This window comes from Chaetodon trifascialis, chromosome 22 (assembly GCF_039877785.1).
Source record: "Chaetodon trifascialis isolate fChaTrf1 chromosome 22, fChaTrf1.hap1, whole genome shotgun sequence".
In the NCBI taxonomy this organism is placed as follows: Eukaryota; Metazoa; Chordata; class Actinopteri; order Chaetodontiformes; family Chaetodontidae; genus Chaetodon; species Chaetodon trifascialis.
In genome coordinates, this window is record NC_092077.1 from 20340529 (window position 1) to 20364538 (window position 24010).

Consider the following 24010-nt stretch of genomic DNA (forward strand, 5'->3'; position numbering starts at 1 on the left):
CGCAACAGCAACTCCTGAAGGACCACGTGACCGTCAACACATCCATCGTCTCGGACGCTGCATGCGGGAGCCGGAGGAGACCAAAACCAGAGCTGAAAGACAGAGAAGACTGGACTGACGTCCATCAGGAGACACGAACACGTCCCCACATCGATCATCAGGTTGTTCTTTAACTGCTGGATGTGCAAACAAAGTGTTTGAGAACAAGTTGGACATTAAAGCGAGTGGACAGAAACAGGAGTTCGAGCAGCCAATCAGAGGCGAGCGCTGCAGAGGTTCATTAAAGCGGCTGAATGAGGTGCAGTAAAAACCAGCTGATGGGACTCATCTGTCTCCACTAAACCGATGAACTAATGAGAGAAGAGACACAACACACGGCCGCTGGAGGAACACTCGCTCTGATAAATAATTATGAGAAAGAGACTACAGGAGGTGAAAGTGACGCAGAAAGCTGCAGCGAGCAGGAGGCGAGGAGGAGGAGAGGAGGAGGAGAGGAGGAGGAGAGGAGGAGGTGAGGAGGTGAGCAGGAGGCGAGGAGGAGGAGAGGAGGAGGAGAGGAGGAGGAGAGGAGGAGGCGAGGAGGTGAGCAGGAGGCGAGGAGGAGGAGAGGAGGAGGCGAGGAGGAGGAGAGGAGGAGAGGAGGAGGCGAGGAGGAGGAGAGCAGGAGGCGAGGAGGAGGCGAGGAGGAGGAGAGGAGGAGAGGAGGAGGCGAGGAGGAGGAGAGCAGGAGGCGAGGAGGAGAGCAGGAGGCGAGGAGGAGAGGAGGAGGCGAGGAGGAGAGGAGGAGGCGAGGAGGAGGCGAGCAGGAGGCGAGGAGGCTGAAATCCAGCGAACCAGGCGGCTGCTGGAAAACAGAGGAAGTGAAATGTTTGAATCGTGGCCGTTCAGGGCTTCCGTACAACGTGTGTTCAGAGCAGAAAACATGAAGCGTTTCGTCGTTTGATGCTTGTGTCCTTTCTGTCCAACGTGAACGTGTTGTCTTCAGTTTGAGGTCAAAGGTCAGTGAGTGCTTGCGCCATCGGGCCGCTGCTTTCACGCGTTCGATTCAGCAGCTCCAACGCTGAGCTGAGCTGAGCCGAGCCGAGCCGAGCCGAGCCGAGCCGAGCCGAGCTGTGGGAGAATCAGGTCTCATGGACTCAGAGCCGATCGATCGGTTTGTAGAGCTTCAGTTTCCTCCGGCGGCTCGTGCTGTGGAGGCTGGAGCTCCCTCAGGCCGCCGGCTCCCCCTCCGCCCCTGAACCGTCTAAACGCCCGCCCTCCGTTAAAGCCAGACACGCTCGGCGTCTGCAGAAGAAGAGGACGGAGAGCACCCGCCCACCGCCGATTGATGATTTCTGAATCAGCAGCAGAACGCTGTGACGGCAACTAGCTGACATCACAACAACAGAGACGGCGAGGATTTAGCTTCTGTTTGGTTTGAAGGATGAAAAACGATGAGACAATAAATCATTTCGACCTGATTCAGCAGCAGCTTTCTGTCCCGTTAAAGAAACATCACAACGCCTCCGCCAGAGATCCATCTGACGGACGATCGATGCCTGCTGATCACGTCCTTAATGTGGCGTTCATGGCGCCGAACGCACCTGCAGCTCATAATCACCACGTTCATGAAAGCTCTCCGTCATCGTGTCAGCGTTTCACCAGCACAGGAAGCTCAATAAGCAGATTTTAATATGAAAAATTGCATTTTATGAGAAAAAGCTCCATCCATCCTCACGTGGGGTCAGCAGGCACGACATCAGCTCTGAGCTCAGCTGACTTTTCAATCATTTCAGCGTTAAAGTCAACGAGAAGACCAGATCGAGCAGAGCGTCGCAGCTGGTGGACGCTCCGGGATCAGACGTGCTTCTGTAGCAGCGTCGGCTTCGTGTTCAGCAGCTGATGCCTGACGCTTTGTCGCCAGCTCGGCTTCAGTCCGACTCTGATCCTCGCCGTGTTTATTTATAGTCGTGTGTCCGCTGCGTGTCTGAATTAGCATACGTTAGCATGAACATGTTTAATCACGCATGTTTGTGTGTTTCAGGCTCGTTATCTCCTCGCCCTCAACAGGAAGCCAGAATCCATCAAACCAGAAACACACGCTCGCTCACTGTCATGAGACAGCAGCACGGGATGCTGGGTAATTAATCTGTGATGAACACATGATGACATGAACATGGACTGAAGACAACAGCTCAAAGAAAAGATGAAGAGAGGCAGAAAAAGCTGTTTCAGTGAGGACAAAACAAGAACACTGCGAACGGCTGCAGTTTCACCGCGTCTCCAGCACGATGATGGCGCACTCGTCATGATGCGTTTCCATCATCATCATCATCATCAGGCCGTCACACGGTAACCAGTCTAACATCGTCTCTGGCCGCCGCTGCTTTCTGTTGTTTCCTGTTTCCACAGGCTAATTTAGGAGCTTTAGAGAATGGATGGTTCCAGTTAATACACAGAGCCAGATGGCAGCTTTGAGAGCGTTATTGGAAAATGTAGTGTTTCCAGTAAATACACAGAGCCGGTGGTTGTTGATCGGGAACAATCGCAGCTGCTGCTGATGTATTATTTACCATCGTTTGGACTGAGAGAGCGGAAACTTTGTTTGTTTGGAGCTGAGAGGAGACAGGACTGATGCTTGTGTCTCAGGTGTGAACCAGCAGGTAGAACAACCTGTCCAGTGATCAGCTGCCTGAGGCGGTCCTGGGGGGCACGCAGACCACGTTCAGGGTTTTATCAGCGTCGCTGTGACAGCTTGACGTGAACGATGAGCTGCTGGGACTCGACTCAGCGGGAGGACGAACACATTTTAATGCTTCGTCTTCACCGTCTGTCTCCATGAGGAGCAGAAGGAGACGGAGGTTCATCAGCAGCTCCTTCTTTAACAGCTTCCTGTCCAGACGTCTGCGAGCTGCGTCGCTTCTCTCCTCCGCTCTGCGTCTTCAGTCCTTCACTATCTTTGAGTCGTACTGATATTATAATAAAGTCTGTGGAGACGGAGGCCGAGACAAGACTGAAGCGTCAGGACCGAAGACATCTGGATTCGCTGGACGTGTCTGTGATAAGATGTTTAAGAGGACATGGACTCAGAGGACAGACAGCTGGTTAGAGGAAGCGTGTGGAAATTAGACAAAGTCCATAGATAAGGACGTGGAGACACGTCATTGGCTGCTGCTCATCAGAGCGGCCGCCATATTGGAAATCAAATGTAAACAGAAAGTCTGTCAACAACTACAATCATCATAACTCACAAGTATCTACGATCCAAGAGGAAGCTTTCCCGAAAAATACTTTCTGTCGTTCAGACAGTCGCGTGTCCACGTCATCAGCTTCTGTCCTTTCTGCTTTACCAGGTTTACAAATAAAGACACAAAAACAACAGTGAAGTTAACTTTCCGACGGGCAGGAAGACCTCCTTAAGGATCTCTCAACAGACCACTGCAACCTCCAAAGTCCTCCTCAAACTCCTCAAAGGAGAACCCCAAACCTTGAGGAACCCTCCACCATGTGTCAACACTGGAACCTCGTCCAGACCTGAAAACGTCCCTCAGGTTGAAGGGAACCTTCACAGCATCCTCAAGGACCTCCTGCCTTCAGAGGAAGCCCCTTCAAGGACCCCTGGAACATCATTAAAACCTCTTCAACCGTTGTCAGGAGCCACAGAAAGTCTTCAGGGACCTTTTTCAAACTTCCTTCAGTGCCTTTAAGGCCTCATCGAGGACGTCTGTTCAGCGTCTCTCGGCGTGTGTCAGGTGCTTTGTCTCCAGCCTTGAACACAGAAAAGCACAGAGGCAGAGGGGGCTGTCCTCAGATCAGCCTCTGACTGCACGAGGCTGCCGTGACGCCCCTGTGTGCTGCTGTGAGGACAGATTGCAGCGTCTCCAGGCAGGAAGAGACCCGCAGCTTTCTAATCGCCTCCCCGTCTTCTTCTTCACGTTCTACGTTCTTTAACTGCGTTCTCTTTCTAATCCGGGCGGAGGATGTGGAGGCTGATTGTCTTTTCAGGTGATCACCATGGTGAGCCTGAGGGATGCTGCTGTCGCCGTGGAAACCCCCTCAGTGCCCCCCTGCTCCTGTGAGCGGATGTTATTTCTGACAAACTTCATTTGTTTCGGTGTTTTCATCACAGAGACAGAAACAGACACGTGTTCGCGCCGCCGTCCGTCAAGGCTGAATGAAAACAAACGAAACACTTCAAAGTGGGAGAAAGCTCAGGAGGAACCACAGAAGAAGAATCTCTTCTTTGTTCTTTGTTTGGTTTTTATCTCAATGCGCTGCAGCTCACTGACCCACTTCATTTATCTTCATCTTATTGAGCTCTTTATCATCTGAGTGAGGAGGGAAATTCAGCTTAGCTGCCTGAAGGGTGTGTGAGTGTGTGTGTGTGTGCGTGTGTGTGTGCGTGTGTGCGTGTGTGCGTGCGTGTGTGTGTGTGTGTGTGTGTGAGTGTGTGTGTGTGTGTGTGCGTGCGTGTGTGTGCGTGTGTGTGTGCGTGTGTGTGTGTGTGTGTGTGTGCATGTGTGTGTGTGTGTGTGTGTGTGCATGTGTGTGTGTGTGTTGTCTGTCTGCCACAGATACTAAATCCAACCAGGACTGAGCCTCTTTCACTGAGTCTGATTTCTACATCATGTTAAACTGCAGGAGGTGAAGCTAAAAACGACTGAACTGAACGTCGTTTTCTTTGTTTTCAGGTGATTTTACACAAGTGAAAACAGAATCATGATCATCAGATTCCTTTTCTGAAAATGGATCCCAGTAAAATAACGACCGGCTGCTCTTCTTCGTCTCACCTGAGCTTCGACATCAGGTGAAAACAGGTTTTATTTGCTGCTTTGGGGCTCAAACTGCAGTTAGCAGGTTGTTTTACTTTGAAAGAGCAGCAGACAGGAAATGAGTCTGAGCCGTGAATGTGTGCCATAGTGACAAACGCTCATATTTTTAGAATGAAATGAGCTTTTATGTTTTCTTGTACACACATTTGATGAACTGTACGTCTTTCATGTATCTTTAATGCGGCTGCACGGCGGGATTACATCAAAGAGAGAATACAGTGAAGTACATAAAAGTAGACTTTAGCTCATTATTTCTGTGCAGAACTGACTCTGATCATTTCACCAGCAGAGCAGCTGAGATCGATTTAACAACAGCTCTTCGGAGCAGTAAAACGGAGGTTTGGTGTGTTTTCAGCGAGAGAAGTTTCTTTAAAAAAGTGCAAACTTTCTTTTCTCCGCGGCATCATTTATTCATGTTCTCTGTGTTCAGGCTTCACTGCTGCACAAGTTTCTGTGGATCAGAGGTGAGAACAGGAAGTCCGTCTGAGATCAAACAGACGCAGCGAGCAGAGACAAAATCAACGTCTGGAAACACTTTCTGAAAGCGCAGCGTTAAATATAAAAGAATGACCTTAAAACCGACAAAGTTTCCAATGAAGCTCAGAAATGTGCTGTTGGAGATTCTTTATGGTAAAAAACAACAATAACAAAAACCCTTCAGGCCCAAAAGACTTAAATGAAACAAGGAAGACTCACATTGAAGAGCTCAGTTTCAAAAATCAGTTCATTCAGTGAGGATAGTAATACTATCCTCATATATACTATCGCAGTATATATGCAGAGAAAAGGAAAATGCATCTCTGACATTTGCGTCTTCACATCTGGAAGTGATCCTGATCCAAAGAAGCATCAGGACACGCTGACAGGAAGCGGTCTGTCCTCAGATCCTCCTCAGCAACATCACAAAAACCAAAGTACAAATACTGTAGTCCTGAGGTTCGTGTTTTACTCGAAGTAAAAGTACAATCAAAGTATCACCAGAGAGACGACCTGAGTAGAAGTACTGCGATGAATTCTGTTTCTGGAGTATTAATATTGATGCATTCACAGGTACTTTTAGTTACTTTCCCTTCACACACTGATCAACAAACTGACTGATAATCAATAATAGTGCAGGAAGGAAAATAGATAAATATATTAATACGAATCCTCCGATTAATATCTTCAGTCTTCCTGCCTCCTGTCCTCACATCCAAACCGATCACTGTTATTGATCAGCACACCAGTGCTGATGAGGAAATGACAGAGCTGCTAACTGGTTTTTGATCATGTGACCAGTTCTCGTTAATCTGCCAGACGAGCAGAATAATCACACTTCAGCGGTTAATCAATACAAACATGATCAGATCAGCTGAGAGTCTTTGATCCATTCATGTAAATCTGTCGCTCTCAGGAGGGAAAATCCCCTCACAGTCAAACGTTCATAACGTTCACACGTCACGTCCTGATTGGCTCATTAGCTGTGATGTTTCTGAGGTCACGTGACCCTCTGAGAGGAAACACTGCCCCCGGGTCAGCTGAGAGCAATGATCTTCATCGTGTCGTCATCACAAACACGTTCATTCAAAGCACGGGCTCAAAATACTCCAGTGAAGTACAACTACCTCAAATCCTACTTCAGTCGAGTACTTGAGTAAATGTACTTGCTAATCCACCTCTGTATCTAAATGTTCTTTCATTTTCTAATTCATTTTGTGAGGACACACGCTCATGTAGTACTTCTCACATCCTCAAAGTACTGTGTACTTGGTTTTTAGTGATATTAGTGTGTACTTGTGAGTACTTCCATTGTCACTTTGAAGTTTCAGTCTGATGACGACAGAAAATAAAACCTGATCAAAGCTTCAAGAAACGGTTTGAATCCAGATTTTCTCCTCAACTCGCCTGTTTCCTCCTCCCCCACCTGCTCCTCCTCCTCCTCCTCCTCCTCCTCCTCCTCCTCCCCCTCCTCCTCCTCCTCTTCCTCCTCCTCCCCCTCCTCCTCATGCTCCTCCCCCTCCTCCTCATGCTCCTCCTCCTCTTCCTCCTCCTCCTCATGCTCCTCCTCCTCTTCCTCCTCCTCCTCCTCCTCATGCTCCTCCTCCTTCTCTTCCTCCTCCTCCTCTTCCTCCTCCTCCTCCTCCTCTCCCGTCTCCCTCTGACTCTGCTGACTCCTGCATTAAGACCTGATCATCTTATTGAACATTAAATCTGCTTTCAGGGACAATTTGTTCTCACACTAATGAGGGTCAAAGGTCACGACGTGCAGGAGCCTCAGAGAGCAGCAGGACTCATTATATCTTATCTTATCTTATCTTATCTTATCTTATCTCATCTTATCCTGTCTCTTGTTCTCCACGTTCATGCTGACAGATTCACTCCTTCACGCTGACATCGCTGCAGTGAGGACACTGAATGAACACATGAACAGAGGACAAGCTCCTCCTGTCAGCCGCTCACCTCCACCTCAACCATGAGGGACATTTTCTCTGGGCAGAAATGATCTTCCATAAAGGTTCGACTGTTTCATCATTTTACATCCTCCAAACTACAAAGAGAGCTCTTCTTCTTCTTCTCTTCTTCTTCTTCTTCTTCTTCTTCTTCTGCTTCTTCTTCTTCTTCTTCCTCCTCCAGTTCGTAGGATTAAAACTCATAAAAACAGAACCAGGCTGACGTCCAGACATCAATTCACACACAGAGGAAGAGGAGGGACGCTGCTGTGTGCTGCTGTGTGAAGCTGCAGTGTTTTCAGGTGGACGTGCAGCAGCTGACGGTTTGAGCTGAAGGATCAGGGGAAATAAAGGAGATGAGAGTTATTACAGGATGCCAGAAGCTTCATTCTGCTTTTCCTGAAGCTGAAACTGAAGAAACGTCTTTTACTCACAGATTTGAATTCTTTAAACTGTCGATCAGTTTCATTCTTTCTTATTTTTACGTTTGATTCATGTGATTCTGTTTTTTATCCCTTTAATCTGAACACGTTTTGATGATTTCTTCTGATTTTTAGAAACTTTCTGATTTCAGCTTCATCGTCTCATCTTCACATCCTCACCCTCCTCATCCTCAGTCAGCTGATGAAGAATGAAACACAGGCCTCCAACATCAAACTGAACCAGGTTCGGGTTCAGGTCTGGACCAGGACCGCGTCACAGAACATCAAACGTTTGTGTGTTTGATGAAGGTCGTCTCGCTCAGGCCACGCCCCCACAGCTCACAGGTCACCTTGGCGATGGTCTCCTAGCAGCACCATCTGGTCACCGTGGCGATACAGCAGAGCGGAGCGTTCACAGTTCACGCTCTGCTGCGCACGCACACACACACACACACACACACACACACACACACTCACACTCACAGTCACACACACACACACACACTCACACTCACACTCACACACACACACACTCACACACACACACACACACACACACACTCACACTCACACTCACACACACACACACACACACACACACACACACTCACACACACACACACACACACACACACGATAACGGGTACAACAACACGGACATGTAACACCTGGTTTAACACATCATGTTTCCATGGAGACAGAAGGTGTGATGATTCTGTTCACACCTGTTAATAAAGGTGACCTATGTCCAGGTGAAAGAAGCTCGTCAGTGGTGGAAATGATCATATCTGTCTGATCACACCTGGACACACACCTGGACACACACCTGGACACACACCTGGACACACACCTGGACACACCTGGGGGGCTGAGAGAGACGCCTCTGAGGACGGATGATTTGTCTGTTCTGATGCTTCATTCACCTGAACGGTGACACAGGTGGACCTGACTGACACACAGGAAGAAACACCTGAGTGTGTGACAGGTGCTGTCACCTGTGGTTGTCACCTGTGGCTGTCACCTCCACGCTGCACTGAAACAGCCCAAACACAACGACACGCAGCGACGAAGGCCTCATGTTCCTCAGCTGCCACAGAGGTGAGAGGTCAGGAACACGAACACGTTTAAGTACCAGGTGTGAACGCAGAGACGGGATTGGACGGTTTGTTATCAATGAACGCCATCAAAGCTTCTGACACCAGAGAAGAAGACGAAGGTTTGGTCTCCAGAAAGTATCACCATCTTCATCATCATGAAGAGGAAGAGGAAGAGGAAGAGGAAGAGGAAGACCACGTCCATGTGTGGACTGAGTACCAAACCCCATCTGCTGGTCCTCACCTGAGTACCTGAACAAACACTGTGTGTGTGTGTGTGTGTGTGTGTGTGTGTGTGTGTGTGTGTGTGTGTGTGTGTGTGTGTTTGTGTCATGTGACCTGCAGCAGGTGAGCTCTGTACCTGTGAGACGGATCTCTCACATCCTGCTGAGCAGCTTTGATCTCTGACACTTCAAAGCTGTGACTGGTGGAGGATTTGACTCGAGGATGAGGAGGACGATGAAGCTCAGGACGCCCTGATCCCCCAGATTCAGCTCATCCTTCATCTTTCATCACGTGACCTCGTCGTCCAATCAGACGCTTCCCCGTTTCCTCTCAAACTCTGGTCTGCTCCAAAGCTCAATCCTTCACTTCTCACCTCTGTGTTTTTCCCAGAGAGCTTTGCTGTTTGGCGGTCCCGCCGTCCTGTCGGTGGGGGTGAGGACAGAGGGGGAGGATGGGAGGACGGAGGGAGGCGGGAGGAGGACACTGCAGATCACTTTGTGTCTTTATCTCCATAATAATGTTCTGTCCAAGGTGAACGTTGGCGCTACACCTTCATCCTGATAGCATCACCTAATCCAACACGGAGTGTGAGTGTGTGTGTGTGTGTGTGTGTGTGTGTGTGTGTGTGTGTGTGTGTGTGTGTGCACGCGCCTGTGTGTGTGTGTGTGCACACAGAGTCGATTATTTGGTGAGTTTCTCTTTCCGCTGACTTCCTGAAACACTGCTGGTGTCCATGGCGTCTCCTCCTCTTCTTCAGAGTTTTTAATGACTCTCATGTTTTAAAGTGTTTCAGTCGAGTTTCTTAAGAGGAAGAAGAGCCTTCACCTTGTCTTACCTTCCTCATGTCTGTCCGTCTCTGTTTAAAGGGACATATTAATGGATGTCTTGGTAAATCAATTAGAGACACTGTAATACAATCCTTCGTTTATCCATTAATTACCCCTTTAATTAAGTCAACATCAAAGCTCGATGACGTCGTCGGGCAGATTTCAGTGCTCTGCAGCACAGTCAGCTGATCTGACTACAGACAGACAGACAGACAGACAGAGTCACAGTGGGACCCAAACAGCCGTCCTGTTTGTTGCCATAGAAACAAAGCGTTGATGTCCCTCCGGCAGCACATTAAACAGATCGGTACATTAGAGGAGGGGGATCGATATTAAACCCAGAGAACGATGAAAAACAAAGAGCGGCGCAGAGCACGTCGTCCATCACGTCCACAGAACAACATTAACACGCATTAAACAAGCAGACGCAGGCAGAACGCCGCTCAGCGCTCTGCGTTCACGCCGTGATGAGAGCGAGAACAGCTCGCGTTCTGATGTTCCTCTGAGCACAACACGAGGCTCCACAGATCATCGGCGATGATCCGTCTCTGAGGTTCTATTGATTCACACTGAAAACAGGAGACGTGAGACAAAGAGGCGACACTCGTTCATCTTCAGCTCCTTCATCAAAGAACCACAAAAAGACGTCGAAAACATCCTACAGGATGCTTAGAACCTCCTCGGTGGCTTCACAGCCTCAAAGACTAGAACCTCCAGGGCTAGAAAAACTACCTGCAGACCACTAGAACCACCAGAACGACCACAAGAAGCACCTACTACTAAAAGTACATGATCCCTATAACCTCTCAAAGAACCTAGAACCTACTCAGTGACTCCTACGGGACACAAAACCACCTAAAAGAACCCTAGAACCTCCTCGAGAACCACTACAGGCCCATACAGGTCCAACCATTGGACCGTCTTAATGACCCTAAGAACCACCAGAACCACAAAGACACTAGAACCCTCTGAAGACACAAAGATCTACTGGGACCACCTAAACGACTATAAGGACGACACCTTTAGAACCTCCCCACTGACCATTAGAACCTCCTCAATGGTCACTAGAACCTCTTAAATCAGCACCAGAACCACCTGCAGGACCTTCCGCCACCTGAATGATGACAAGAACCATGTAGAAGCTCCTTCATGTCAGCTGTGTTGGTACTGGAGGAGGAGGTTACCGACCAGTTCTCCCAGTACGAACACAGGACACGTGAAACAGGTCTAACTGGGACACAGTGTGTTTGTCAGCACTGGTGTTAACGAGTCACTTCTTCTTCTGCAGTTTCCAGATAAACAGATAAAACATGAAATGCGTCGTTTGTTCCCCGCAGGAGACAAAGAGCGTCGGCCAGGTGTTCACAGGTAACAGCTGTCAGGAGTGATGTTGTTTTATACAACCGTCAGTCAGGTGTGTGTGTGTGAGTGTGTGTGTGTGTGTGTGTGTGTGTGTGTGTGTGTGTGTGTGTGTGTGTGTGTCACTCTATCCTGCCGTTACGTAGAAACAAGGTGAGTTTCTCCTCTCAGCTCCACACCTGCTGCTGTAATTACCCTCAGGGACGGATGGTGATATAACACCCAGCTGTCAGGTGACGTAACGACCTGTTAACACTGATGATGAGCAGGATGAAGGTCTCAGCTTCCAGAGAATCAGGAGGGAAAATCACTCAGTCAGCAAACACAACAGGAAGTTTTCACAAATTAAAAAGACATGAGAGACGAACCAAAACACGCCGACCCATGGCCAATCAGGAGCGAGATCACCGGAGAGGATCCAACAAATCAACAGAGAGGAAGAGAGCCGGATCTCCAGACCCTCCTGAAGAACAGGGGCCACTGCAAGACCTCCAGAACCACATGACATATAGGATTCACACTATCAGAGCCAGGCTGGACCAGACCAGGTCCAACAGAGCCAGACTGGACCAGACCAGGTCCAAAAGAGCCAGGCTGGACCAGACCAGGTCCAACAGAGCCAGGCTGGATCACACCAGGTCCAACAGAGCCAGACTGGACCAGACCAGGTTCCACTTGGTCCCATCAGTCGTCATATTGACCTTGAGGTCAACAAAGTCTGAGGCAGTGAACTCGTCAAACTGCTGCTGGAGCTCGAGAAGCTTTGAAGTGAGACGATCAGTGATTCTAAGAAACCAATCAATCAGTTAATCAATCAATCTTCTTCTGTTAGAATATTCATGGATGTTTAAGGGGTTTGCTCATTTGTCTGTCTGTCGTCCTCAGTCTTACTGTTGTTGTCCTCGTGCGTCCTGGACGTCCTTCACACCGTACAGGCAGAGGACATGTTTGTCTCAATGTTTGATTTTATTTCGACTTCAGTTTCATGAGTGAAGAAAAACAAACAGAATCGAGAGAAAATCTCATGTAACTGATGAGACGACTGTAAGACGGAAACACTGCGCACTTTATGTACTTTACCTCCTGTCAGGTAGAAATACTTATCCCTATAAATATAAATACATATCCTTATAATTATATATTCATATGTCCAGTGTGTAAAGGCTCTGCTGTGTGTTTGTGTGTCTGCAGCTCTGCAGTCATAAACAGAAGCAGCTGCTTTTGTATTTTTAGCTTCATTCAGACTCCCCCCCCCATCACGTTGTGTTATTGCCTGCTGAAATCAATGCATTTGATTTTGTGAAGCAAACTGCGCTCACAGATCTTCACTCCATCCTGGTGCCAGATGGAGCTGGAGGTGGAGGTGGAGGTGGGGCTGGTGGGGCTGTGGGGCTGGTGGGGCAGTTCCTGGGGTCGTGGTGGTGGTGGACGCGTCAGCCGTGCGGTGACAGTCGGAGCTGTTTGAGTCTCGTTAGCTTCCTGTTTAGCGTTATCATTGTGCTTTGATTGATAGCCGCGTTAGCATATTAGCAGTTAATGTGTTTCCTGCCTCTCGAGCTGCAGCGACGACGCCGTTAATGGATTCACATCGTGTGTCGAGGGAGCTTCTGCCTTAATGAGAAAACATCATAAAGAAGAGAAAACATGCTGAACGTCTTCTCAGAGGACATCCATCAAACTCTGGAAGTTCTCCTCAAACGGCTCTTATTGAGTTTTACTGTGTTTTTCGGTCCTCTGGGAGACATCGAGGACGTTTTTAATCTGTGAAACAAACAGAATGAGTCGCTCGAGCAGCTTTAACTGTGTGTGTGTGTGTGTGTGTGTGTGTGTGTGTGTGTGTGTGTGTGTGTGTGTGTGTGTGTGTGTGCGTGTGTGTGAGAGAGACGCAAGGTCATGTGATCATGTTACGTCTCCACATGTGTCTGAGCGTGACAACCCAACAGCAGCAGCTTCAGATCAAATGTCTGAATCACCTGCAGAGACCTGACAGGTGACCTGACAGGTGAGGGGTGGAGCTCAACACCTGAACTACACTGAAGCAGACATCATACAAGCTTAATGTGTGTGTGTGTGTGTGTGTGTGTGTGTGTGTGTGTGTGTGTGTGTGTCAGGAAAAGATCAACTTTGTCCGAGACCTGTCTCTGTCTCAGCAGGACACTCTCAGCAGATCTGGACACCTGGACACCTGGACACCTGAGCACGTTAAGCTAGCAGATAAAACGAGGAGTAAAATAATCCACTCTTTGAATCCGCGTCTTCAGTTTTGATGCTCATCAGTCGTTTTTGTTTATTTTTGTTTGGAGCTCCAGGTGTGACTCGGGGGCGGGGCCGCAGGTCACAGGTGCAGACAGGTGATCCTCTCGTGGTTCACTGAGCGGAGATCAGGTCACAGCGAGCGTGCGGAGAGGAAAGCTGATCCTGATCAGCACTCAGGGATCACAGCAGTGCACAGCGGCAGGTGAGGCCCCCGGGGGCCCCGAAAGGTGCAACACCACCTGAGTGACACCTGCGGCTGTGTCCCCGCCAGCGGCTGAAACATAAAGTCAAACTGAAGAAATGTTTAAAGCTTTCTTTCAAATCGAATCGATCATATAAGAAAAAACTAAACGAGCTTCAATCAATCGATCAATCAGTCTGTCACCACTGCCAGAACGTCCACAAAGAATCACTGAAAGCAGCGAACCGGGCCTGGAGGTGGAGGACAGAGGACAGAGGACAGAGGACAGAGGACACAGACGTACAGGCAGACTTGAAAGCAGCGTCTGACGGAGGACAAACTGAGCAGAACCTGTTTGTTCTCGTCACTCTCTCCTCATCCTGAACTGCAGCATCACGCCTTCGCCCGTCAGCGGCGGCGGGACGTGTGTCAGATGGACATCCAGCACGTCTCCGCTTTGTTCTGCTGACGGCAGCTGATCTGAAATCAGCTGAGAGAAATGAGGGAGAGGAAAGAGTGAGCTCAGCCTCTCCGGGGCGTCTTTATCTCCTCTCAGTGAAGCTGCTGCTGTGTTCCTTTAATAAAAGGAGGTCTTCTTCCTGCAGCTGAACCAGAGTGTGTGTGTGTGTGTGTGTGTGTGTGTGTGTGTGTGTGTGTGTGTGTGTGTGTGTGTGTGTGTGTGTGTGTGTGTGTGAGCTGCAGCTGTGCAGCAGTGTATTTATCTGTCTGTCATTGATATTCACAGCCAGCTCTGGATCAATGAGCTCCGACACTCTGACTATTATTTCATTTCGGTGTCTAAAGACGAAACCTCGACTAAATTGTTTCTCGCTCGTTTTTGGCTGACTCGTCACAAGGGGGGGGGGGTGGAGTTAAACCTCCAGAGTGACTGAGGGATGGAGGAGGAGGAGGAGGAGGAGGAGGAGGAGAAGAAAATGGAGCACAACACCACAGAGTCCCTGATCCACCAGAGTCTTTGTGGACGTTTGAACCTGATTGGACTAAAAAGAGACTCAAAGACAAACTGAGGAATGACGTCGTGCTGCCCCCCCCCCAGCTGCTCCTTAACATTCCCCCCACGTTTCCTGTCAGTGATAAATAAAGTCTTCATGTGACTTTCTATCTGAACTCGCACGTCTGCAGTTTGAGCCTCGATCACGTCACAGCGGACGTCTTCCATCTTCCTCACCTCAGCAGGGACTCAGCCGCCACCGGCCTGCGACTGTCGCTCAGCTCGCCGCCGTTCATCTTCCTGTCAGGCTCGGAGTTTTGGGAAAAGCCTCATCACTCTCCAAATATGTAAATCCTCACACTTGATCTTCATCAGCCTCCTCCTCTTCTCTCTCCGCTGATTGTCTGGCACCCGGAGATTGACGGGACTCTGGCGGCGAGTCGCTCCGAGCGTCATTAAAACGGTCATTTCCAAATTAAACAGGAGCGGCGTTTTGGGACGAGGCGAGCTCTCTTCGACGACACGACGCCATCTTTTCTGCTCGGCTGCTCCTCTGAGGCGGCTTCATTACCGAGCCCATTAAAACGAATCACTTAGACACACACGCAGAGTCCGCGTGTGTGTTCTGAGCAGCTAATGCATTAATTTAATTAGCAGCATTAACGGCGTATCATCCCACGGAGAGACGAAGACAGTCAGGAGGGCAGAGAGACAGTGAGGACAGCCTGAGGAGTGAGGACAGCCTGAGGAGAGAGGACAGCCTGAGGAGAGAGGACAGCCTGAAGAGAGAGGACAGCCTGAGGACGGAGGACAGCCTGAAGAGTGAGGACAGCCTGAGGAGTGAGGACAGCCTGAAGAGTGAGGACAGCCTGAGGAGTGAGGACATTCTGAAGACTGAGGACAGCCTAAGGAGTGAGGACAGCCTGAGGAGAGAGGACAGTCTGAAGAGAGAGGACACCCTGAGGAGTGAGGACATTCTGAAGACTGAGGACAGCCTGAAGAGAGAGGACAGCCTGAAGACTGTGGACAGCCTAAGAAGTGAGGACAGCCTGAAGAGAGAGGACAGCCTGAAGACTGTGGACAGCCTAAGAAGTGAGGACAGCCTGAAGAGAGAGGACAGCCTGAAGAGAGAGGACAGCCTGAAGACTGTGGACAGCCTGAGAAGTGAGGACAACCTGAAGAGAGAGGACAGCCTGAAGAGAGAGGACAGCCTGAAGACTGTGGACAGCCTGAGAAGTGAGGACAGCCTGAGGACGGAGGACAGCCTGAAGAGAGAGGACAGCCTGAGGTCCAGACCTGCAGCCGCAGACCTCCATCAGGGCCTCTGATCTGTGATCGACTCGCTTCCCTGCCAGGCTTCAGAATCACCTCTTTGAACTGCAGCAGCCTGGAGGTCACACAGGAAGTCACGCTTATTTCTCACTTCCTGTTGACTGTGGACAGCAAAATAAAAGCAGGCCGGGGTCAGGTGACAGCATGTCAGCGTGATGACGGTCTGACGGCTCGTCCTGACAGCGGCTCTTCAGCTGTGGACACGGTGAGGAGGAAGAGGAGCGACGGTGTTGGTGCTGAGGAGGACACAGACACAGACGCCATGTCTGACTCGTAAAACGACACGTTTTGACCGAAAGAGTCTCACTGAACCTTTGTGGACTGAACGATGGGACGCATGCAGGTGCCGGCGGCGGCGAGGCAGCTGATTGGCTCCGCTGCGGCTGATTAAGGTCAATTCTGTGAACGACCGACAAACACAGCGTGACACAGCTTTGATGAGTTCACTGAGCGTCATCTCTCTAAAGGACTCGCACGCCGTCGTCCAATCACAGTCCAGCAGCTCGACACTGAACAGTCGAATCTTTAACCTGGAAAGTGATTTTCACACCTGCTCAGAGTTAAAACCTCTCTCCTGATTGGCTGCTGGTAGCTACAGACAGTCCGTTACCCTCTGATGAGGTCAGTTACGTTGATCGATTGATCGTCGTCTTCAAATCTTCGTCTCTTTAAACTAAACTGTGAATAAAGTTTTTCCTTCAGTCTGAAAAACGCCTGATTTTCACTCTGATCACAGATCTGATCTCTCCAGGTCATGTGACTGAATAATACATGTGTGTTTGTCCAGGTCACTGAGCTGCAACAAGAGAACACACACGCACGCACACACACACACACACACACACACACACACACACCTGTGACTATAACCACCTCAATGACCATGTGACACATGGAGGAGGAGGAGGAGGAGGAGGTTTTTACTGTGATCAAACAAAACAAGTAACACTCGAGTACTTTGTACTGCGTTTATCTGACAGATCAACAGAACATGAAGAGTTTATAAAATCTGGTGTTTTCTTAGAAACTGAACAGTTTACTGACACGATCAATCGATCAGCTGATTGACAGGAAATGATTGATCATCTGTTTTAGTGTTTCACTGATTTTTGCTGGAAAATCATTTGATGTTTTCCTCGTTGAATGTATTTGACGATGGGCGACCCTCATCCAGCAGAGCTGCTGAGCCAGGTGCATGCTGGGACGTCGTCACGGTGAAGCGTTCAGTCATGTGATGTTTGTGTCACTTTGTTCAGCAGCTCCAGAGCCCCAAACCCTGTGTGATTACATAACCTGTGTGTTTGGTTAGAGCAGCAGGTGTGTGTGTGTGTGTGTGTGTGTGTGTGTGTGTGTGTGTGTGTGTGTGTGTGTGTGTGTGTGTTTACTCTGTAACCAGGCCTCTCTCACTGTCATTGAACACGTCACACCTGCTGAAACACACAGCTCGACTCTTCGTGTCCATCAGGAAATCAGCTGTTTTCAGTTCAGCCAATCAGCGAACAGAAGACGAGCGTGAACAAACGCTCTGCCTGCTCTTCATCCTGAACAAACAAACACCTGAAACTCATCGCTGACACACTTCAGCCTCTGTTGTCGTGTTTGAAACCGAGAGATGTGATTGGATCAGCAGCTCTTGTTGGTTTGTTTGAGGATGAGGAGGAAACATGGAGACGCTTTAAAGATGAGGAAGAGTTCATCCAACAGTCCAAATAAATGTCCAAACAAAAAGAAGAAGAAGCACGGCGGACAGAAAACATTCGTTCAGTTCAGATCAGAAACATTTTTCAATGTTTACGGACATTCAAAGATTATTGATGGAAATAATCCTTCATCTTTCACAAATGATTAATTTATACGGGCTGAATTAAAAACCAAACGGTTAAAGACGGTTTGAAGATGGAAGCTCAGTTTCAGCACCACAGACGGGAAAGAGCAAAAACTGCCAAAGACGGAAAGAAACGGGAAGAAAAAGTGGATATTTGAGCTGAATCGAACAGCAGAAGCTGACAGGAAGTGTTACTGAGGGTGGAGAGAAGAAGAGGGAGGAGGAGGAGGAGGGGGAGGAGGAGGAGGAGGAGGAGGAGGAGGAGACGCTGTGATTGTATTTCCCTCTGACAGATGCAGATTTGATCCTCAAACTGAATCAAACTACAGCTGAAGAGATTTACTCTACTGAGCGCGCTCAGTGCAGACGAAGGTTACCGAGAGGTGACCACACACACACACACATGCACAGATCTAAGTCTTCATAGAGGAGGAGGAAGACGAGGGAGGAAGAGGAGAACCATCATCTGATAAAGCTTCAAAACTAAATTTTCTCCAGTTTAAGAAAAACACAGACAGGAAGTCAAAATAAAGTCAACAAAATAAAAGCCTTCATGTAAAACTCAACAGGCTCATCAAAGAGTCCAGAGTCCAGTTTAAGTCTGAGTGCTCGGACACGTTCGTGGACTACAGAGACCAGCTGACGTTAGCTGACAGGTGAACAGAGCTCAGGTAACGTCCAGCCATCACGGATCACCTGACAGCAGGTCATGACATCATCAAACACTCAGCCAGCCGTCACCTGCGTCACTGTGATCGATGAAATCTGAGTGAGACGTGCCGATCAGAGAGCTGAGCAGCTCGGTGTGCAGAACTTCAGCTTCGCTCTCATTCAGCACGACGAAGAGCACGAAGGCCGCACGAGACCAGAAACACGAGGCGAAAACAGCTGAGCGAGCTTTAAAGAGCAGCCGCCACGAGGTCATCAACAGGTTCACAGCGGACACCTGGACAGAGGCCAGACACGTGACCCTCTGTGACGTCACAGCCACGTGAAGCTTTCTCCCTCCAGCTGTTTCCACAAAAATCGAAGAAAATCTAAAGGGAGTTTTGAATGTGTCACTTGTTCCATCAACACCTGCTGACTTCAGATCAGCCGAGAAGTTCCGCTTCACACACACACACACACACACACACACACACACACACACACACACACACACACACACACACACGCCCTTCACTCAGCAAGCATCACCTACCCCAGCGTTGTCATGGTGACGATGGTGTACCAGAAGGCGGCCGGGATGCTGGTGAACTTGCTCGCGCTGGATCCCTTCTCTGCGTAGAACATGACGGTGGCGAAGATGATGATGGCCATGGTGAGGGAGAAGAGCAGGAAGCCCAGCTCCGACGCGCAGCTCTTCAGCGTGTAGCCCAGGATGCGAAGTCCCGCAGAGTGCCGCGAGAATTTGAAAATCCGAAACACCCTGAAGACGCGCAGGGTGACGAAGGCGCCGCTCACGTCCTCGTTGTCCGTCATGACGAGGCCGATGTAGTACGGCATGATGGCCACCACGTCGATGATGCTCATGACGCTCTTGACGAACTTGTAGCGGCTCGGCGCGGCGAGGAGGCGCAGCAGGTACTCCACCGTGAAGATCATGACGCACGCGGTGTCCAGGCAGAAGAAGGCCAGCGCGTACCGATCACCGCACGAGACTTCCTTGACGCGGTTCGGCAAGCTGCCGCACGGGACCGTCTCCACCACGTTGGCGAGCACCGACACCGCGATGAAGAAGCCGGTGACATAGTAGAAGACCAGCGCCATGGTGGAGGTGTGCGGGTTCTCAAAGGCCCGCCACATGGTCTCCCGGAAACTCATGTCCGCCGAGACCAGATCGTTGGTCTGGTCCAGCTCCTCGTCGTCCTGGATCCGTTCCTGGTTCTCCCGCCGCCGGTCCTTGTAGTCCTCATAGCAACAGTCCCCGATGATCTCCGGGATGATGCCGAAGAACGCGAGCTCCTCGTCGTACGCGGAGATGCACTCCTGCCGCGGGTAGTGCAGCTTCCCGGTGCGGTAGAAGTTGAGGATGTGGCGGAAGATGTCCGGGTCGCGGTCGAAGAAGTACTCGTTGCTCTCCTCATGGAAGAAGAAGTCCCGCTCCGTGCTGCCCAGCAGGGTGTCCGGGTACCGCTCCAGAGTGTCCCGCCAGGTCTGAAACTTTGTGCCGCTCACGTTCAGCATGATCAGACCTTCCTGCCCGCGGGTTTTCTCCTTTGGGGGAACCGGCATGGGCGCGCCGGCCACCGGCATCCACCCGATGGCCGCCGCGCGGGCGAACGGCAGCCACGCCGCCACTCCTGCTGCCATGCTGCTTCTGGAGCTCTACGGGGGCTCGTGGAGGAGGAATTACGGAGCGGCGGAGCAGCGACAGAGCATCAGGAGGGAGAAGACAGAAAGCCAGGCAACAGATGGAACTAATGGACCGACTTTCACCAGGAAAAAGAGATTTTTACGCACGAACTCGGTGCGTAAAAGCCAAGAAAACGCTCAAGAATCCACGTAAAACAGACAAGTCCACATGTGTCTGTCCTCATCAGAAGTCCGCTTGTTTGGACGCGTAAAAGCAGCAAACAGCCAGAACACAAACCCTCCTCCTCAGAAAAAAACTCCCCAAGAGCTTCAGGTTACCTCAAAGATCCGTTAAAATCCGGTTTCTCGGTGCAGGATCTCCCCGCTGTGCTGGTCGTGTTTTCCCTCCACACCGCGCGTCTTTCCTCCAGCAGCAACAAGTCCAGCATGCATCAGGGTAATTCCGTGCTCCAGACCCGGACACGGAGCTGACACAGATCCGCCGCAGGCATGCTCCCCTCTGGATCTCCCCCCGGAGTCTCACGGTCCCCGAACTGATCCCGCAGTGAGCGGCCCGCTGCGACACGAGTTTCCCCGCGGAGAGAGAGAGAGAGGACCGAGCGGAACCGGAGCGGAGAATCAGAACATGTTGAGCTGGAGGCGAAGCGGCCGCGGCGCGTCCTCCGTTTGCACAGGTGCTGCTGGAGAGACGGAGAGCCACGTTAGTCCCGCCCCTCTCACTCTCTACTCTCTCTCTCTCTCTCCTCTCTCCTCCTTCTCTCTCTCTCTCTCTCTCTCTCTCTCTCTCTCTCTCTCTCCTCACTCTTTTTTGTCTCTCTCTCCTCACTCTTTTTTCTCTCTCCTCCCCTCTCCTCTTCTCTCCTCCTCCCTCCCTCTCTCTCTCTCTCTCTCTCTCTCTCTCTCTCTCTCTCTCTCTCTCTCTCTCTCTCTCTCTCTCTCTCTCTCTCCTCACTCTTTTTTGTCTCTCTCTCCTCACTCTTTTTTCTCTCTCCTCCCCTCTCCTCTTCTCTCCTCCTCCCTCCTCTCTCTCTCTCTCTCTCTCTCTCTCTCTCTCTCTCTCTCTCTCCGGTTGGGGGCGTGGCAGTGGAGAACCCTCGTGGATCTGATGGAGACTCTGCGCCTCTTCACGCGCCGCCTCAGACGTTGTTCCTTCAGGCCTCTTGTTAATTGTGTGTCAGGGGTGTGTTTGGTAATCGGCCCGGGCGGTGTCAACAGGCGGGTCGGCGCTCAGCTGCAGGGAGCGCGCACAGGTCTCAGACGTGGCACGTGACTTCTGTCTTCAGTCTCACTTTGAGATGAAACGAACTTTATTTATGTGGACAGACGGTAGTCCAACAGGAGACACCCACAAACAGAGGGACATCAGAACCAGCACCTTCTTCTTCATCTTCATCTTCATCTTCATCTTCTTCTTCTTCTTCTTCTTCTTCTTCTTCTTCCCCCCCCCTTCAAACGGTGTGATGATGAAGCTGCTGATGAAGAGTCTGACTCACCGGTTTGGCCTCAGCTGTAAGGTTTCAATGGCGACGATGACGATGATGATGATGATGATGATGATGGATGAAGAGCTTTTCACTGCAGCTGCTGTTTGTTCTGCTGCTTTTCCTCCATAATATTTATGATCATGTTTGTTTGAGCTGGAGGCAGCTGGAGGTGATTCCAGCCAATCAGCAGCCTGCGTGCTCAGCTGCTCCTCTGACGACCGAGCTGCAAACAGGAAGTTCACAAAAAACAGAAAAACAAAAACTTTGATCTGATAATACAAAACGGTTCTTGTTTTTTACAAAAGAAGCTGTTTACACACACACACACACACACACACGCACACACACACCAGCAGTCGGGGAGGTGCAGGCTGGAGCAGGAGGTTTCACTCTGCTCCTAAATCACTGAACAAAAAGAACCCAGAGGAGCTCAGATCAATGCTGAGTGTGTGTGTGTGTGTGTGTGTGTGTGTGTGTGTGTGTGTGTGTGTGTGTGTGTGTGTGTGTGTGTGTGTGTGTGTGTGTGTTTACATTATACAGAAGGTCCCTGTGTGCACCATCAATCAATATGTTTGATTGATGGCTCGGTGCAAACTAACAGGAGTGTGAACAGTGTGTGTGTGTGTGTGTGTGTGTGTGTGTGTTCCTGTCATTCTGGGCTCACACACACGTTGTTTCCTGATTTATCAGATCACTGATAAACTGAGATCCTGTTGATTTCCTCCAGTTTTCTCACGTCTTTAACGAACTTGCTCTTGTCTTTCTGACTTGTTTCGTGTTGTCTTCATCGCCCTCAGAACATCTTCATCGTCGTTTCTTCCTGTCTTGTCTTCGTCGCCTTCATACCCTCGTCTTCATGTGACCCTGCAGCAGCTCGGACTTCTTCTGTCTCTCGTGCTGCTTCAGTGCGTTTGCTCTTTAAAGCGTGCAGCGTTGGACACAACGAGCTAACAGGCTAACACGAGCTAACAGGCTAACACGAGCTAACAGGCTAACAACAACATCACTGCAGCATCCTGCTCGCTTTGTGTTGCTCAGTCTGCAAACACAAACAATCAATACCTTTGATTGACAGGCCAGCTCCTCCTCCTTGCTCTCCTCTGGTCGAACATGAAGGAGTCTGTATCTCACAGGTCAAAGGTCAAACAGATCGATTGAGAAAGACTTCTCACCATCTTCCCTACAGCCTGAGCAACAGAGGAGAGGAACATGTGACCTGATGGTGGCGCTGGAGGAGGAGGAGGACTCTGACGTGTGGACCTGGCAGCTCTGATGAAGACGTCCCCAGAACTGAAGACGTCCCTTCAGTTCAGAGGTGTTTAACTGCTTCTGTTCCACAGCTGATTGATTATTGTTCAGTCAAACGATTCTGTAGTTTGTGTCTGTCCACAGCCTCGATTCAAAGGAGACAAACAGAAAGACGGATGAAGCAGAGGGACAACGGCGACGATGAGGAAGATAAAGTCAGAGGTTTCCTCAGCGGTCACATGTGACTGTGTTTGTTGCACTCGTCCCTCTCAGCCTTATCTCTGCTGGCAGAAGCACGTCCCTCTGGACAAACAGATGACAGAGACGGAGACAGAGCAGCAGAGAGACGGAGGGACAAAAAAGCTCAGAGAAACACTCGCAAACAGTCTCATCAGAGGGAAATGAAACGAGGGAAACGTGACCACAAAGACAGCGTCAGCCGTTTCCAGAATGTGAGCTCAGTTTTGTTACAGGTGTTTCACCTGCGATGATCACCTGGTCCACACGACGAGACGTCCAACCCGAACAGTCGAACACTTTTATATTTATTACGTTTGTTCTGTCGCACGTATGTAAACCATCACTGACCACTGGCAGGAAACAGGAAGTGAACGGCAGTCTGTTTGTAGGAAACAGGAAGTGAACGGCAGTCTGTTTGTAGGAAACAGGAAGTGAACGGCAGTCTGTTTGTAGGAAACAGGAAGTGAACGGCAGTCTGATACGACAGGATTTTCAAATAACAACTTCAGGTAGAGCTTATTAGTCACTCACAGACTCACAGCGTTCACATTCAGTCACTCTGTTCAATCAGCTGTGACTCAGAGACACTTCACTCACTCACTCACTCACTCACTCACTCACTCACTCACTCACTCACTCACTCACTCACTCACTCACTCACTCACTCACCTGCTGCTAACCGTTAGCTTCACTCATTCACACTCGTCGAACCCCGTTCCCACCACAAACACACCTGTTCACACCTGCCCAAACGGATGCCCCACAGGGCAAAGAGCTCAGGTGTGACAGGTGAGGAGATCCAGCTCACCTTCAGTTTGACCACAGCAGACGTTAAGACATAAAGATTCAGTGATCCTAAAAAAACGAACGTTGCATCAGCACGAGGAGTGAAACACGATGCGGACATCAGTGATCAGCTGGTCAGCTGGAGGCTTCACTCACACTTGAAATATGAACAAATCTTTATTCATCAGTTTGAGGCCGAGCCGCCATGATTCACTTTGAAGTG

The 24010-nt window shown here is 49.9% G+C and overlaps 1 protein-coding gene across 2 annotated transcripts in view; it reads right to left on the reverse strand.

Moving 5' to 3' along the window:
- Nucleotides 1–20606, reverse strand: part of kcnd2 (potassium voltage-gated channel, Shal-related subfamily, member 2) — a 43197-nt gene extending 22591 nt beyond the window's left edge. For both annotated transcript variants that reach the window (XM_070992623.1, XM_070992622.1), the window contains exon 1: nt 18915–20606. In XM_070992623.1, the coding sequence (XP_070848724.1) occupies nt 18915–20026 (1112 nt within the window). In that variant the 5' untranslated portion in view covers nt 20027–20606. The remainder of the gene's footprint in view (nt 1–18914) is intronic.
- Nucleotides 20607–24010: the final 3404 nt, after the last annotated feature.